Source organism: Callospermophilus lateralis, chromosome 14 (genome assembly GCF_048772815.1).
Source record: "Callospermophilus lateralis isolate mCalLat2 chromosome 14, mCalLat2.hap1, whole genome shotgun sequence".
Classification (NCBI taxonomy): domain Eukaryota; kingdom Metazoa; phylum Chordata; class Mammalia; order Rodentia; family Sciuridae; genus Callospermophilus; species Callospermophilus lateralis.
The window spans coordinates 28629084-28642580 of record NC_135318.1 but is presented as its reverse complement, the minus strand read 5'-3'; the positions used below and the strand labels follow the sequence as shown (position 1 = coordinate 28642580).

The following is a 13497-nucleotide window of genomic DNA, read 5'->3' as shown; positions in this document are numbered from 1 at the left end:
ATGCTGAGCTGGGGATCACAATTTGAGAACCACTGAGTTATACAGACATGTTGAATAGATTATATCTGATTCTATTCTGCAGTGCCATCAACTCTGAGGTTATTGTAGGCAGAAGAGAACCATTATGTAGAAATGGAGATGTTATGCCTAAGAACCTTAGTCCTTTCTTACAGGGCTGTATGTGAAAATCCTTATTAGAATATATGTGGAGTCTCAGTCTCCTTTCTGCATCTGGTACCAGATTTTAATATCTGTATCAGATTTTAATACTCAGAAGATAAAAATATGTATCTGACATACATTAGATGTCAGCTTAAAAGACTCTTATAGGAGATTATCAGCTTAAAAGACAGGAAATACTGTGAGATAAGAGATACAATGCATGTGACATAAGAGAAGTAAACATGGAGCTGTCAGCACACTTTTGCAGTGTTTTATTAATGCTACTAGCCCCATTATACAGATGAAGTCCCTGGTAGAGTTGAGTAACTTGTGGAAGGTTAAATAACTATTAAGATGTGTCATCAGAAGTTAACCAGACCTTTATTGCAAGACTTCCTTTTAGTGGAGGAAGATACTATTATTTTAGCAGCAATATCATCATTAGTATTCATATTCCATGTGTGATTTAAGGAAAGTCTAACCACATCTGATATTGCCCATCTACATATAATAATAATAAGCCATATATTTTTATTTTAGATTGTAAATTCAACTGCCATAAACGCTGTGCATCAAAAGTACCAAGAGACTGCCTTGGAGAGGTTACTTTCAATGGAGGTAAAATTATTTTTCTTAATTTCTGTAAAAGAACAGAAAAGATCATGATTCTTTTGTGTATTACCTTTGTGTCAAGTTATATTTACATATTTTACTTTATTTTTCTTTTTTAAGGTTTTTTTTGATTTAATAATCAAGCAAACTACAGAGATCAGTGATACTATTCATTCATTAATAATTATACTGTTGGGCTGGGGATGTGGCTCAAGCGGTAGCGCACTCGCCTGGCATTTGTGTGGCCTGGGTTCGATCCTCAGCACCACATACAAACAAAGATGTTGTGTCTGCTGAAAACTAATAAATAAATAGATATTAAAATTCTCTCTCTCTCTCTCTCTTTAAAAAAAAATAATTATTATTATACTGTCCCATCTTTCCTCTAGCCACTTTCCACTTTGTTGTTTAAAATAGCCAGTAGTGCTACATATCATCTTCCATCTGTAGACATAAGAAGATCTCTTTTAAAACCCTGCTGTTGTCCTTATTCTTGCAAAGTTCCTGTATTTATTCACTTTTTACTATGTTATACACTGTTCTGAACTCTAGAAATATATTGACATTTAAACATAAGAAGAACAGCCCTTTGAGATAAGTACCAAGAAATGAGTAAACAAAGGCACAAGACATGAAATAACTTGTCAGAAATACAGCCAATAGTTAGCAGAGTCAGAATTTGGACCCATATGATCATATGATCTGGGTACCTTAGTTCATAGTCATTGAAACACTACCCTACTGTCTGTCATTGTGTCGTCATGTCCCCCCCACATCCCTTCTCTTTTCAAGATAATACTAAGCAAAGACATTACCATTTTTTGAATGAAGGAGGAAGGGCTCTAAATTTTCAACATATTTTTCCTTTGACAATTTACATGACTATTAAAAAAATAATATGTTATTCTGTAGAAAAAGCATAAGAAAAGAAAAATTGAATTACTTGAGAGTTTAACATTTTCTTGTGCTGGGAATGTGGCTTAGTGGTTGTTTGTGTAGTATGTATGAGGCCCTGGTTTCAGTCCCAAGCACCGCAAATTAGAAAAAGAAAATTTGAAAAACGGAGTTTAATGTTTTCTCTTGTGGCATGTTTTCCATTGCTACTGATTGTCTTGGTCTGTTCAGGCTACTATAATAAAATACCAAAAGCTCAGTAGCTTATAAATGACAAAATTTTTTTTTATAGTTCTAGAGGTTGGGAAGTTCAGGGTGCTGGCAGATTCTGTGTCTGGTGAGGGTGTCCATCGCTTGGTTCATAGATGGTACCTTTTAGCTGCATCTTCAGATGGTATAATGGGTAAACCAGCTCCATTGGGCCTATTTTATAAGGGCATTATCCCAATCATGAGAGCAGATCTCTTATAATTTAATCATCTCTCAAAGGCCCCACCTCCTTATACCATATTATTCTGGGAGTTAGGATTTCAGCAAATGAATTATGGGTACAAACAGTCATTTGCACCATAGCTAGGAAACATCATTGACAAAGTAAAGTTGGTTTTATTTTTTAATTAATCTTTATTAATATAGTTTTCTATGACTGAAGTCTTCTCTAAATTTAAAGTTCATGTATTTGTGCCACAGTCCGGCTGCAGCAAAATAACCGGGGGGTGACGAGGAACTTGTGTAGATTGATACAGCAGGAGTGGGAGCCGTTTATTGTAGGACAGGAGGGGTATATATACATTCCACACAGCTTAACTCAATTAACATAAACTAGATACAGCAGTTAACCAATAAGGAATCTCCACACTTAATGGCTCGCTGGCCTTACTTCACAAACCACTCCCTCTGGCAAAATGCCAGGCGCCATCTTGACTTATTTACACCCTAACATATTTGCATTTTTGTATCTTTTTTCCTTTGAAAAATGGATATGAAATACTATGTATTTTAGTGTGCATTTCTCTGATTACTATTGAGTTTGAGCATCTTTCAGATGTTTATTTGTTATTTAGAATTTCTTTCCTTGTAAATTGCCTGTTCAAATGCTTTGCTATTTTTGTTTGTTTATTATAGATTTTCAGGAGTTTTAATTCTACATACTAATCCTTTTTCAGTTATGTGTGGTATAAGTAGCTTCTCAGTGACTTTGTTTTTTAACAGGTTTAAGATGTAATTTGCATAGCTTACAATTCATCTAGTGGATACATTCACAAAGTTACACAGTTGTCACACAATCTAATATTAGAACATTTTCATCACCCCCAAAATAAATTCCATAACTAGTGGTTCCTTTCCTCTCCTTCCTGCTACCCCTGGCAACCTCTAATCAACATTTTGCTTTTGTCTATTTTAGACATTTGTATACTTGGAATTACACAATATGTAGTCTTATGAGTGGTTTGTTTTACTTAGCATTAATGTTTGCAGGGTTCATCTCTATTGTGGCATCTGTCAATACTTAATTCATTTTTTATATATTTTTTTAAATTTTTAGGTGGACACAATATCTTTATTTTATTTTTATGTGATGCTGAGGATCGAATCCAGTGCCTCATGCATGCTAGGGGAGCACTCTACCACTGAGCCACAACCCCAGCCCCACTTAATTCATTTTTCATTGACAAATAATATTGCTTTTCAGGTCTATGCTGCATTTTTATTTATCTATTCATCAATCAATGGATGTTTGAGTTATATTGGGACTGTTAAGAATAGGGTTGCTATGAACACTTGTATAATTTTTCAAAGGAGATATTTTCATTTCACTTGGATGGATACGTAGTAGTAGAATTGTTGAGTCATACAGAAACTTCATGTTGAACATTTTTAGGACCTATCAGACTTTTCCAAAGCAGCTGCACTATTTTACATCCCACCAGCAATATATGAAAATCTAAGTTTTTCTGTGTTTCTAAGTTTTTCTCACCACCTGTTGTTATCTGTCTTTCTGATTACAGGCATCTACTAAGTGTTAAGTCTATCTCATTGTGGTTTTCACTTGCATTTCCTTGTTGGCTAATGATTTTGAGCATCTTTTCATGTGCTTGTTGGTGGTTTTTATCTCCTCTTTGGAGAACTTTCTCTTTGGTCCTTTCCCCATTTAACTAAATTATTTTTTTTTAATTATTGTTATAAAAGTTCTTCAGATGTTCTGGATACAAGTTCCTTATGTAATATATAACTTACAGGTATATTCTCCCATGCTGAGGGCTGTCTTTTCACTTTCTTAAGGTGTAGTGTACCCCACAGAAGTATGTTTTTTGGATGAAATCCAGTGCATGTATTTATTTATTTTTGTTACTTAGGTTGTTGGTGTTGTATCTAAGAAGGCTTTGCATAAACCAAGATCACAAATATTACTCCCATGTTTTCTTCTAAGAATTTATAGTTTTAACTCTTATATTTTAGGTTGATCTACTTTGAGTTAATTTTTAAATATAGTTTAAGAAAGGCATCAGACTCAATTCTTCTGTATGTAAATATCAGTTGTCCTATCAGCATTTATTAAAAAGACTATTTAATTCTTTCCTCATTGAATTGTCTTGGCACTGTTACTAAAAATTTTTTTTTACCAAAATGTAAAATAGGGGCTTATCTTTTACTTTGCTTATATGCAGTACCTTCTGTCATATGGAAATTTAAAATTCTAACATAATCAAAATTAATTTTGTACCTCATGATTTTGTATCTTTTGTGTGTGTGTGGTGGGGGGTGGGATTGAACCCAGGGCCTTGTGCATGAGAGGCATGCATTCTGCCAGCTGGGCTATATCTCCAGCCCCCATTTTGTATCTTCTTTAAGAAATACTTATTTATCTTGAATCACAAAGATATTTTTCTATATTTTAAGAGTTTTAAAATGTTTTTTCCTGTTTAACAGACTACTTAGATATGTTATTTCATTAATCTAAAACTCTGAAATTCATTTAAAACTTTGCCAGAACCTTCCAGTCTGGGAACAGATACAGATATACCAATGGACATTGACAATAGTGACATAAACAGTGATGGTAGTCGAGGCTTGGATGACACAGAAGAGCCATCTCCCCCAGAAGATAAAATGTTCTTCCTGGATCCATCTGATCTTGATGTGGAACGAGATGAGGAAGCTATTAAAACAATCAGGTAACACATGTAGATGTTGTAGACTGCTTCCAAAATCATGGTCAGGTTAGGATCTCCATTAAGAAAAACCTACATCTCTTTAAGCAGAACTTTAAATGTAATTTAAAATCTAAGTTGTGGCTAATTCTTTTACATGCACTACAGTATTTCTGAAATAAATATCATTTTTGCCATCCATTTTTCTTAAAAAGAAAAATATTTAAATATAGTCTAGATTTAATATCTACTTATGGGGCAAACCACAAGGTGTCAGTATTAAACCATCAGTTAAAGCAGCCAGTTTCTTCACACAGGCAAATTACCTGATGATAGAAATAGCAATAAAGAAAATATTCCTGAGAATGTTGCATAAAAATGAAGGCCATGAATTTGAGGGTAGTTTTCACACTAACACAGTTAATCTGACTATTAGCATTTTTGTACAAATGTTACTGGGCTATAAAACTTTTAAATATTCACTATTATGTAAATTAAATATTCATTGCCTATAGAGTATACTACTTTGTAGTAAGATGCAAGCATTTTTGGCAGGTTTTGTTTTTCAGTTGGCAGTGAAGAGTTATTTAGAGAAAAATGGGTCATTTATCAATCTCACATGGCTGAGTCATCATTTATTTACTTTGACTTTTCATTAAATTATAGCTTTCATTATCATTATCATTACTAGCTAAAACTTGATGTTTACCCAGTTTGGAGACTGCTAAAAAAAAATCTAGCTAGTTTTCTTATCATGGATACCTCCTAGTTTAAGAGAACATTATTTAACTGTTTGTAGCTGAACTTTCAAAACTATATTTGAGATATATATATATATATATGTATATACATATTTATACACACCAGATTGTTCTTTTTCTCCAGCTATAGTTACTGAGCCACATTACAGTATAATCTGATTGGACTGATAACATTGAGTTTATTTATTTATGAATTATTTTCTTTTGGGGCTGGGATTGTGGCTCAGTGGTAGAGTGCTTGCCTCATACATGTGAGGCACTGGGTTCTATCCTCAGCAACACATAAAAATAAATAAATAAATAATAAAGGTTTTGTGTCCATCTGTAACTAAAAAAATATTTTTTAAAAATTATTTTAGTATTGACTGTTAGAGGGGCTTTCGCTAACAACATAATCAACTGAATTTGACATTTGAGCCATGTGAATTTAAGTATATGTATTTTGCCAAATTATGGATTTGCTAATTTATCATGCTGCCTAGGCAGGAAAACAACTCCACAGCAAACCCAAATGAGATTAGACCCTCCTCCAGGCTCCAGATCTTCTAGTTAAGGAGTATTTTTTCTTCTGTTTATCATTTTCCTATTTTTTTGTGACCCTCCAGAAAAAAATCATTTACTCATGTAAATATTGAGTATTTAAAAAATACTATCTTAGTTTTTTATGTATCATAATAATAGGGTTAACTTATTTTCTTTTGAGTAGTTGTCTGTCTTCCTAAGATAGTTTGAAAAATTTTAGTTGTGACTTTAAAAAGACTTGATGAGCTTATAGTATTTATGATGTTTTTTTAAAAAATCTAAATTATAAATATTTATAAATGTTAAATATTTTTTAGTCCATCAACAAGCAATAATATTCCGCTAATGAGAGTCGTACAATCCATCAAGCACACAAAGAGGAAGAGCAGCACAATGGTGAAGGAAGGGTGGATGGTCCATTACACTAGCAGGGATAATCTGGTTAGTAATTACATATCTTTTAATATGCTAGTGAAACTTGCTTCTGAGTTTTATTTTCCATACTTTTAAAATCAAAATGAGGATGAAATGTACGTATATATTAAGACATCTGTGTACAATATAGCAATATGTAAGTTACATTGGAATTATAGTTACACAAGCTTTTGAAAGGCATAACATCTAATGTGTTGCCTTTACAAACTGAAAGAATAGTCAAGATTCAAAAAGATTCTGAACCAGTCATGGTGGTGCACACTTGTAATTCTAGCAACTCGAGGCTGAGGCAGGAGGAATGCAAGTTCAAGGACAGCCTAAGCAACTTAGCAAGGCCCTAAACCTTAGCGAAAGAACCTATCTCAAAAAAATAAAAAGGGCTAGGGAAGTGACTCAATGACAATAGTGCCCCTGGGTTCAATCCTGAACACCCCCGCTAAAAAAGAATCTGATATTATATGACAATAAAGAGTAATGAATCAAAACATAATGAACTACAAATAAAGGTGGAAGGTACTAGAACCTTATCCAAAATCATTGTAAGTTATTACAAAGATAGAGGCATCTGTTTTTATGTAGATTTTGACTTAGTGTAAATAGTCAAATCATTTTTTAGATCTAGCTAGCAAAGAAAAGGAATGGTGAAATTATAGTGGGATGGCAGTAGACATGAAGAGTTAACTTAGTGTTGTAGTTAAGAACATAGACTTTATACCTAGACTGCCTGAGTCTATGTGACTTACTAAAACTGTGTGAACTTAGGAAAGTTACTTATTTATGCCTCAGTTTTCTCATCTGTAATATTGTTATAATAATAGTAACTACCTCACAGATCCAAGTGAGTTAATATGTAAGAAAAGTTTAGAACAATGTTTGACATGTAGTAAGTACTCAAGAAAGTATTTAATAGCCATTATTTTGTTATTTTTCTTAATTTGATGAAGGTTACTGAAAGACTTTTTAGCAGACCTTTTAAGAATATTTAGAGTATTCAGTACATTTAGCTGGTTTTAAAGAAGTTCTATTTGATGACAGGAGTACAGACTATAGATATATATAGAGAGATATATATATTATTTTTTTAAAATTTGTAGTCCATATCCTTCTAAATGGAACTCTGAGTGATACATGTTTGAGAATTTAGCAGCATATCAAAGGTACTATATCACATCAGCAAAGTGAGAGGTAGATAATTCAATAAATGGTATTGGGACAACCACATAGCCATTTTGAAAAAAAAATGAAATTATAAACATAACCCACACTCTACATGGAATAAACCTAAGTAGATCTAAATTTTAAATGTAAACAAATTGGGGCTGGGGTTGTGGCTCAGAAGTAGAGCGCACACCTAGCATGCATGAGGCACTGGGTTCAATTCTCAGCACCACATAAAGTAAAATAAAGACACATGTCCACTTATAACTAAAAAATAAATATTTAAAAAATAAAATAAATGTAAACAAATTAAACCAGTAGAAGAAACTGTAGAATTATTATTTATAAACTGCCAATGGGGGAAAAAAATCAGTAAATTCAATCTTATAAATTCCACATGGCAAAAACCAAATGACAAGCTGGAAAAATTATTTTTCACTCGTTTTCTAAACGGGTTAATTCCATAATATGTGAATAAAGCCAATAAATATGAAAAAGATCACATCACAGTAGGAAAATGGGAAAAGAATATGAAGAGAGGATTGGGGGTGTGGCTCAGCGGTAGGGTGCTCGCCTCACACGTGTGAGACCCTGGATTCAATCCTCAGCACCACATAAAAATAAATAAAATATATTGTGCCCATGTATAACTAAAAAAAAAAAAAAGAATATGAAGAGAGTTCACAGAAAAATGACTCTCACATATAAGAACTTGATTTCATTTACAATAAAAGAAATATCAATTTAAACTTGCATTGAAATACCAGTTTTTATTTTTCAGAATAACAAACATCAAAAAGTTTTAATAATATACTGCTTTAGTGAGAGTATGAGTAAAATAGTACTCTCATATGTTGCTGATGAGACTGCAAATTAAGTCTTGTATAGAATAATTTAACACTATTTTTAAAATTACACATGCACATATTTTTCGATCCAACAGGTCAGCTTCTAGAAATTTCGCCAGTAGGTAAATTATATATCTGTGTGTATATATCTGTAACAAATACATATTTATATGAGCATGCATACATTTCTCTAAAACAGTTTCCAAAAATCTAACAACATTGTTTGAATGGAATGAGGGTCAGAAATAGGGTCTGAGTGACTGTTGGAGTGATACTCTATATCTTATATTTTGAAAATTTAGAATCGTGGATTTTAAACCTATCAAGAATACACAATTGGGCTGGAGTTGTGGCTCAGTGGTACAGCACTTGCCTCGCACATGCGAGACCCTGGGTTCAATCCTCAGCACCACATAAAAATAAATAAATAAAATAAAGGTATTGTGTCCAACTACAACTAAAAAATAAATATTTTTAAAAAAGAATACACACTTATAAGTAGAAATTAAGGAAAAAGAAAGTATAAATTCTTTGGAGGAATTATTTTTGAACCTCACCATCTTTTGATCTCTAATTTATAGAGAAAGAGGCATTATTGGAGACTTGACAGCAAATGTCTAACATTATTTCAAAATGAATCTGGATCAAAATATTACAAGGTAAGCATTTTACATTTTATGAAAGTTATTAAAATATTGTATTTTTCCAAATATATCTAAATATATATTGTTATGACCCTGCCTAATATTATTTATAGAAGTCACTGTTAAATTTCTTAATGAAGCACCTATTCTCCACCCCTCCACACAACTCCTCTCAGCAACCCTGCTACCAAAGATTGCTTTTTGGTTGTATGTGTGGTTTTGTCCTGTCAAGTTGAAGCTGCTTTGATTTGGGATAGTGTAATTTAGATTGGACAGCTTAGAAAGTCCATGTTCATTGCCTATGCAGAAGAGCCCACATTATCTTGGGCTCCAGTTCCCAGTTATTTATTTTGACTCTTCATCTCCTTTGTATAGTCTTCTTCCTTGGCTTGCACCACTTTTTGCCATGTCACAGACTAACACTAAACAAGATTATAAGTGTAGCAATTTGGTCAGTAAGAAAGAATGGGAGAAAGTTTTATCTTTCACTGCTCTTTTGGAGCCCTCCAGTTTGATGTTCAATACCAGTACTTTCCATAGAGGGGAATGAAACATGGTCTCTAAAGGAAAAGCAGCTAAAAATTAAAGAATTGATGAAAATATTCAGTGAATGAAATGTGGTTTCATGCTTAGAACAATCTAAGCTTTTCAGAGTCTGAGGCAGGAAGATAACTTGAGCCTGGAAGTTTGGAGCTAGCTTGGGCAACATAGGGAGACCCCATCTCTTAAAAAGAAAGAAAATGCACAGAAGCACAACAATATGTTTTTAAGAATAAACTTTTTTTGCCTTAAGAAGTAGACTGAACATTAAATGACTTCAATTGACAGAACCAGGGAGTATTTATGTGACCTCTAATGACCCAAGATTCTGCTTTTTCTGCTTCTTGCTCACTTTGGGGCTATAACTTGCAAAAAAAGTAGCCACTAGAAAAGTAGCTGTTAAGCTAATTTAATGACAAGTGGAAACTGAAAAAATGTTGGATATAGTGGCACACTACCCTCCTAAATCCTTTCCTTCCTATATCCTAATAATGTATTATAGGCCTAAATCTTTTGTTATACTTATCATACTTCATGCTCTGCCTTTCATATTGCTAAACATGCAGGTCATTTAAGGCAGACATTATCATAAGACTTGATTCTGTGTTCAGTATACCACATACTTTGTTTATCTTAATGGAATTTTTTCAAATGCATGTCTTAAATTTCTAAGCTTATTTAAAAATGAAAACAAATAGGTATTCATATTTTTTTAAAGTTTAATTTTTTACTTACACTTTCAGGAAATTCCACTTTCAGAAATTCTCCAAGTATCTTCACCACGAGATTTCACAAATATTTCACAAGGCAGTAACCCCCACTGTTTTGAAATCATCACTGACACTATGGTATACTTTGTTGGTGAGAACAATGGGGACAACTCTCACAATCCTGTTCTTGCTGCCACTGGAGTTGGACTTGATGTAGCACAGAGCTGGGAAAAAGCAATTCGCCAAGCCCTCATGCCAGTGACCCCTCAAGCAAGTGTTTGCACTTCTCCAGGGCAGGGGAAAGACCACAGTAAGCATAAGATAGTTGATGACTTTTTCTCCTCTTTGGTTTTAAACATTTTGGGATGTAATTATGTTCCTTTGTGCATTCTTAATGCTTAGCTTAAGCTTTATATCATTGATTCCTTTATAAAATTATGCTATTATATACACATGTGCGTGTGTGTGCACACACACACACACACACACACACAGCCCAGAGCCAGGCTCCAGAGTAAGTCTCCCTACATATAAGTAGCTTTACCAACCTGCTATATGTTCTTAGTCAAATACTTTCCCTCTGTAGTAGTAACTGCTTCATGGAGTTATTAGTATTAAATGAAAGGGAATCTATAAGGTACAGAACAGTACTTGACATCTATGAAGTTTCACTGGATTAAATATTCTGTTAGTATTTTTGCATATGTTGAGATATAAACAAGCAATAAAGTATTAGGTTCATACCATACCTAAAATCAGTAAATTCATACCATACTCATGATATATGTGAAGTCAGAAAAGTTCATTTAAGTGAATTTTAAAAATTCAGCAATATTAAGAATTATTGAAACACATGTTCTACAGTGGGAACATTTGTAAAATTAGCCCTAGATTTGATAAAGGTTTGAGTGAATAGTTAACAATCAGAAAATCACAGTATAATGCCACTTATACTCCATTGGCAATATGGAGAAAAAAGTCATTCAAGAAATACATTCATATTGAAATAAGTACCAGCCGCTTGCCAAATATAGTTTATTTCACTTTACTTACATAATTTTGTGCAACTCTTTTTGGTATTATGCTAAGCCCCGAGATAGAATACAAAAGAAATAGCAAAAATCAAAAGGGCTATATGATATACATAAGTAAGTGGATGGATACATTACTCAAGAAACTGATGTGGATAGGAAGAGAAAGCAAGAGACTTCTTAGTAGAATCTGATTTGGACTTTGGACATCAGGGAGTAATAGATTAGGCAGAGCTAGATAAAAGAGGTAGGAGAGTAGTGTTACCCTAGATCTAAGGAGAATAGGGGTGATCAAAGGGATGACGATGACCACCTACATCTTTGCTGTTTACTGTTGATATTGTGAGGGATGGGTAGATGGGTATTTGACAGTGATTCTTAAGTTCTGGGAGTTTTAGATAGAATCTCAGACGTTCTCATTAAAACCAAGAACCCTTTCCCCAGAAAACAATGCAGACGCATACACACACATTTTATATGTAGTTTCCAAGAGTTTAGGAACCCTTTCAAGCTCATCTATGCACCTTTTATCTAGAGTTGAGTCTCTAAAGATAGAACTGCAAGTCAGGCACTTTGACACATGCTGGTAATCCCAGGCGCAGGAGAGGCTGAGGCAGGAATATCACAAGTTGAAATGCAGCCTCAGCAATTTAGCGAGGCCCTTAGCAACTTAGTGAGACCCTGTCCCTAAATAAAAATATAAAAAAAGAACTGAGGATGTGCTCAGTGGTTAAGTGCCCCTGGGTTCAATCCTGGATATGCACACCGCCCCCCCCCCCAAAAAAAAATAGAGAAAGATGAAGATTCTAGAGAGTTTACACTCAGTTCTGATGCTTACTGGATATGTGTTCTTAGACTCTACAGTTCTCTAAAGTGAAAAGAAGAATAAATGCACATAATGTGCTTAAGACAGTGCCTGATACCTAAATGTTGTTATTGCTGTGCTGTTGTTCTTGTGGTCCTTAAAACAACCTTTCTGGAACAAATAGAAATTAAAATTGGATGGAGCTTGGAGCTAGATAGAGGAAGCGTTTGAAAGAAAATACATACTGAGACTTAAACTAGGAAACAAACTACTAAAAAGCAGAGTGTTAGACACACTAATTTTGTTCATGTTCTACCTTTTTTTTTTTTTTAAAGAGAGAGAGAGAATTTTTAATATTCATTTTTTAGTTTTCGGCGGACACAACATCTTTGTTTGTATGTGGTGCTGAGGATCGAACCCGGGCCGCACACATGCCAGGCGAGCATGCTACCACTTGAGCCACATCCCTGATCACTAATGTTTAAATTTTAAGTTATTTAAAAAACAATTGAAAAGCAACTTTTAAAAATGTAATGGTACCTTTTTCATGTTACTTATTTTTGGTGAATTCTTTGCTTACATTTTTGTATTAATGGCATTTTATATTTTTATATTTGGGATTATAAAAGAAACTCCATATTTTTTTTGAGTTTTTTCTGAGATTCTAGATGTTTAATACTATTCTCTTGCTAACTTCCTTTTTTCCTTTTTTTCTTGTCAGTTGCTTACTTTGCTTACCAAAGCAATACATTTAAATTTTATAGAAATACGTAATTTAGCTGGTGGCACACACCTGTAATGAAATTTTGAGGCCAGTCTGGGCAACTTAGTAAAGATAGAATTAAAAGAAATGGAGAGGTAGCTCAGTGGTAGAGCACCCAAGTCAACTCCCACTGCAAAAAAATTAAAAAGAAAAGAAATATGTAATATAAAAAGAGAAAGACCTTCCTATACATATGTAATTCCCAGCCCCACCCACACTCCTGTAACTCTGCCCACATGCTTTTTATGTGTTAAAAAGTACAGATAGTATAGACGTGTATGAAAACTAAAATCCTCATTACCCAGCTTTACCTCCCCCATTTACCAAGAAGTAATATTTTTATTTTTAATTCAGATGCTACCACCACGCAGCTTTTCTTTTTTTGCAGGGGGGGTGGTTGCTGGGAATCAAAATCAGAGCCTTATGGATGGATGCTAGACAGGAACTCTACCACTGAGCT

The 13497-nt window shown here is 33.7% G+C and overlaps 1 protein-coding gene across 1 annotated transcript in view; it reads left to right on the top strand.

Moving 5' to 3' along the window:
• Positions 1 to 13497, top strand: part of Prkd3 (protein kinase D3) — a 71103-nt gene that overhangs the window by 37986 nt on the left and 19620 nt on the right. Inside the window, exons 7-11 of the mRNA XM_076833970.2 lie at positions 703 to 780; positions 4661 to 4844; positions 6421 to 6544; positions 9126 to 9203; positions 10472 to 10748. Coding sequence (XP_076690085.1) covers positions 703 to 780; positions 4661 to 4844; positions 6421 to 6544; positions 9126 to 9203; positions 10472 to 10748 — 741 coding nt within the window. The remainder of the gene's footprint in view (positions 1 to 702; positions 781 to 4660; positions 4845 to 6420; positions 6545 to 9125; positions 9204 to 10471; positions 10749 to 13497) is intronic.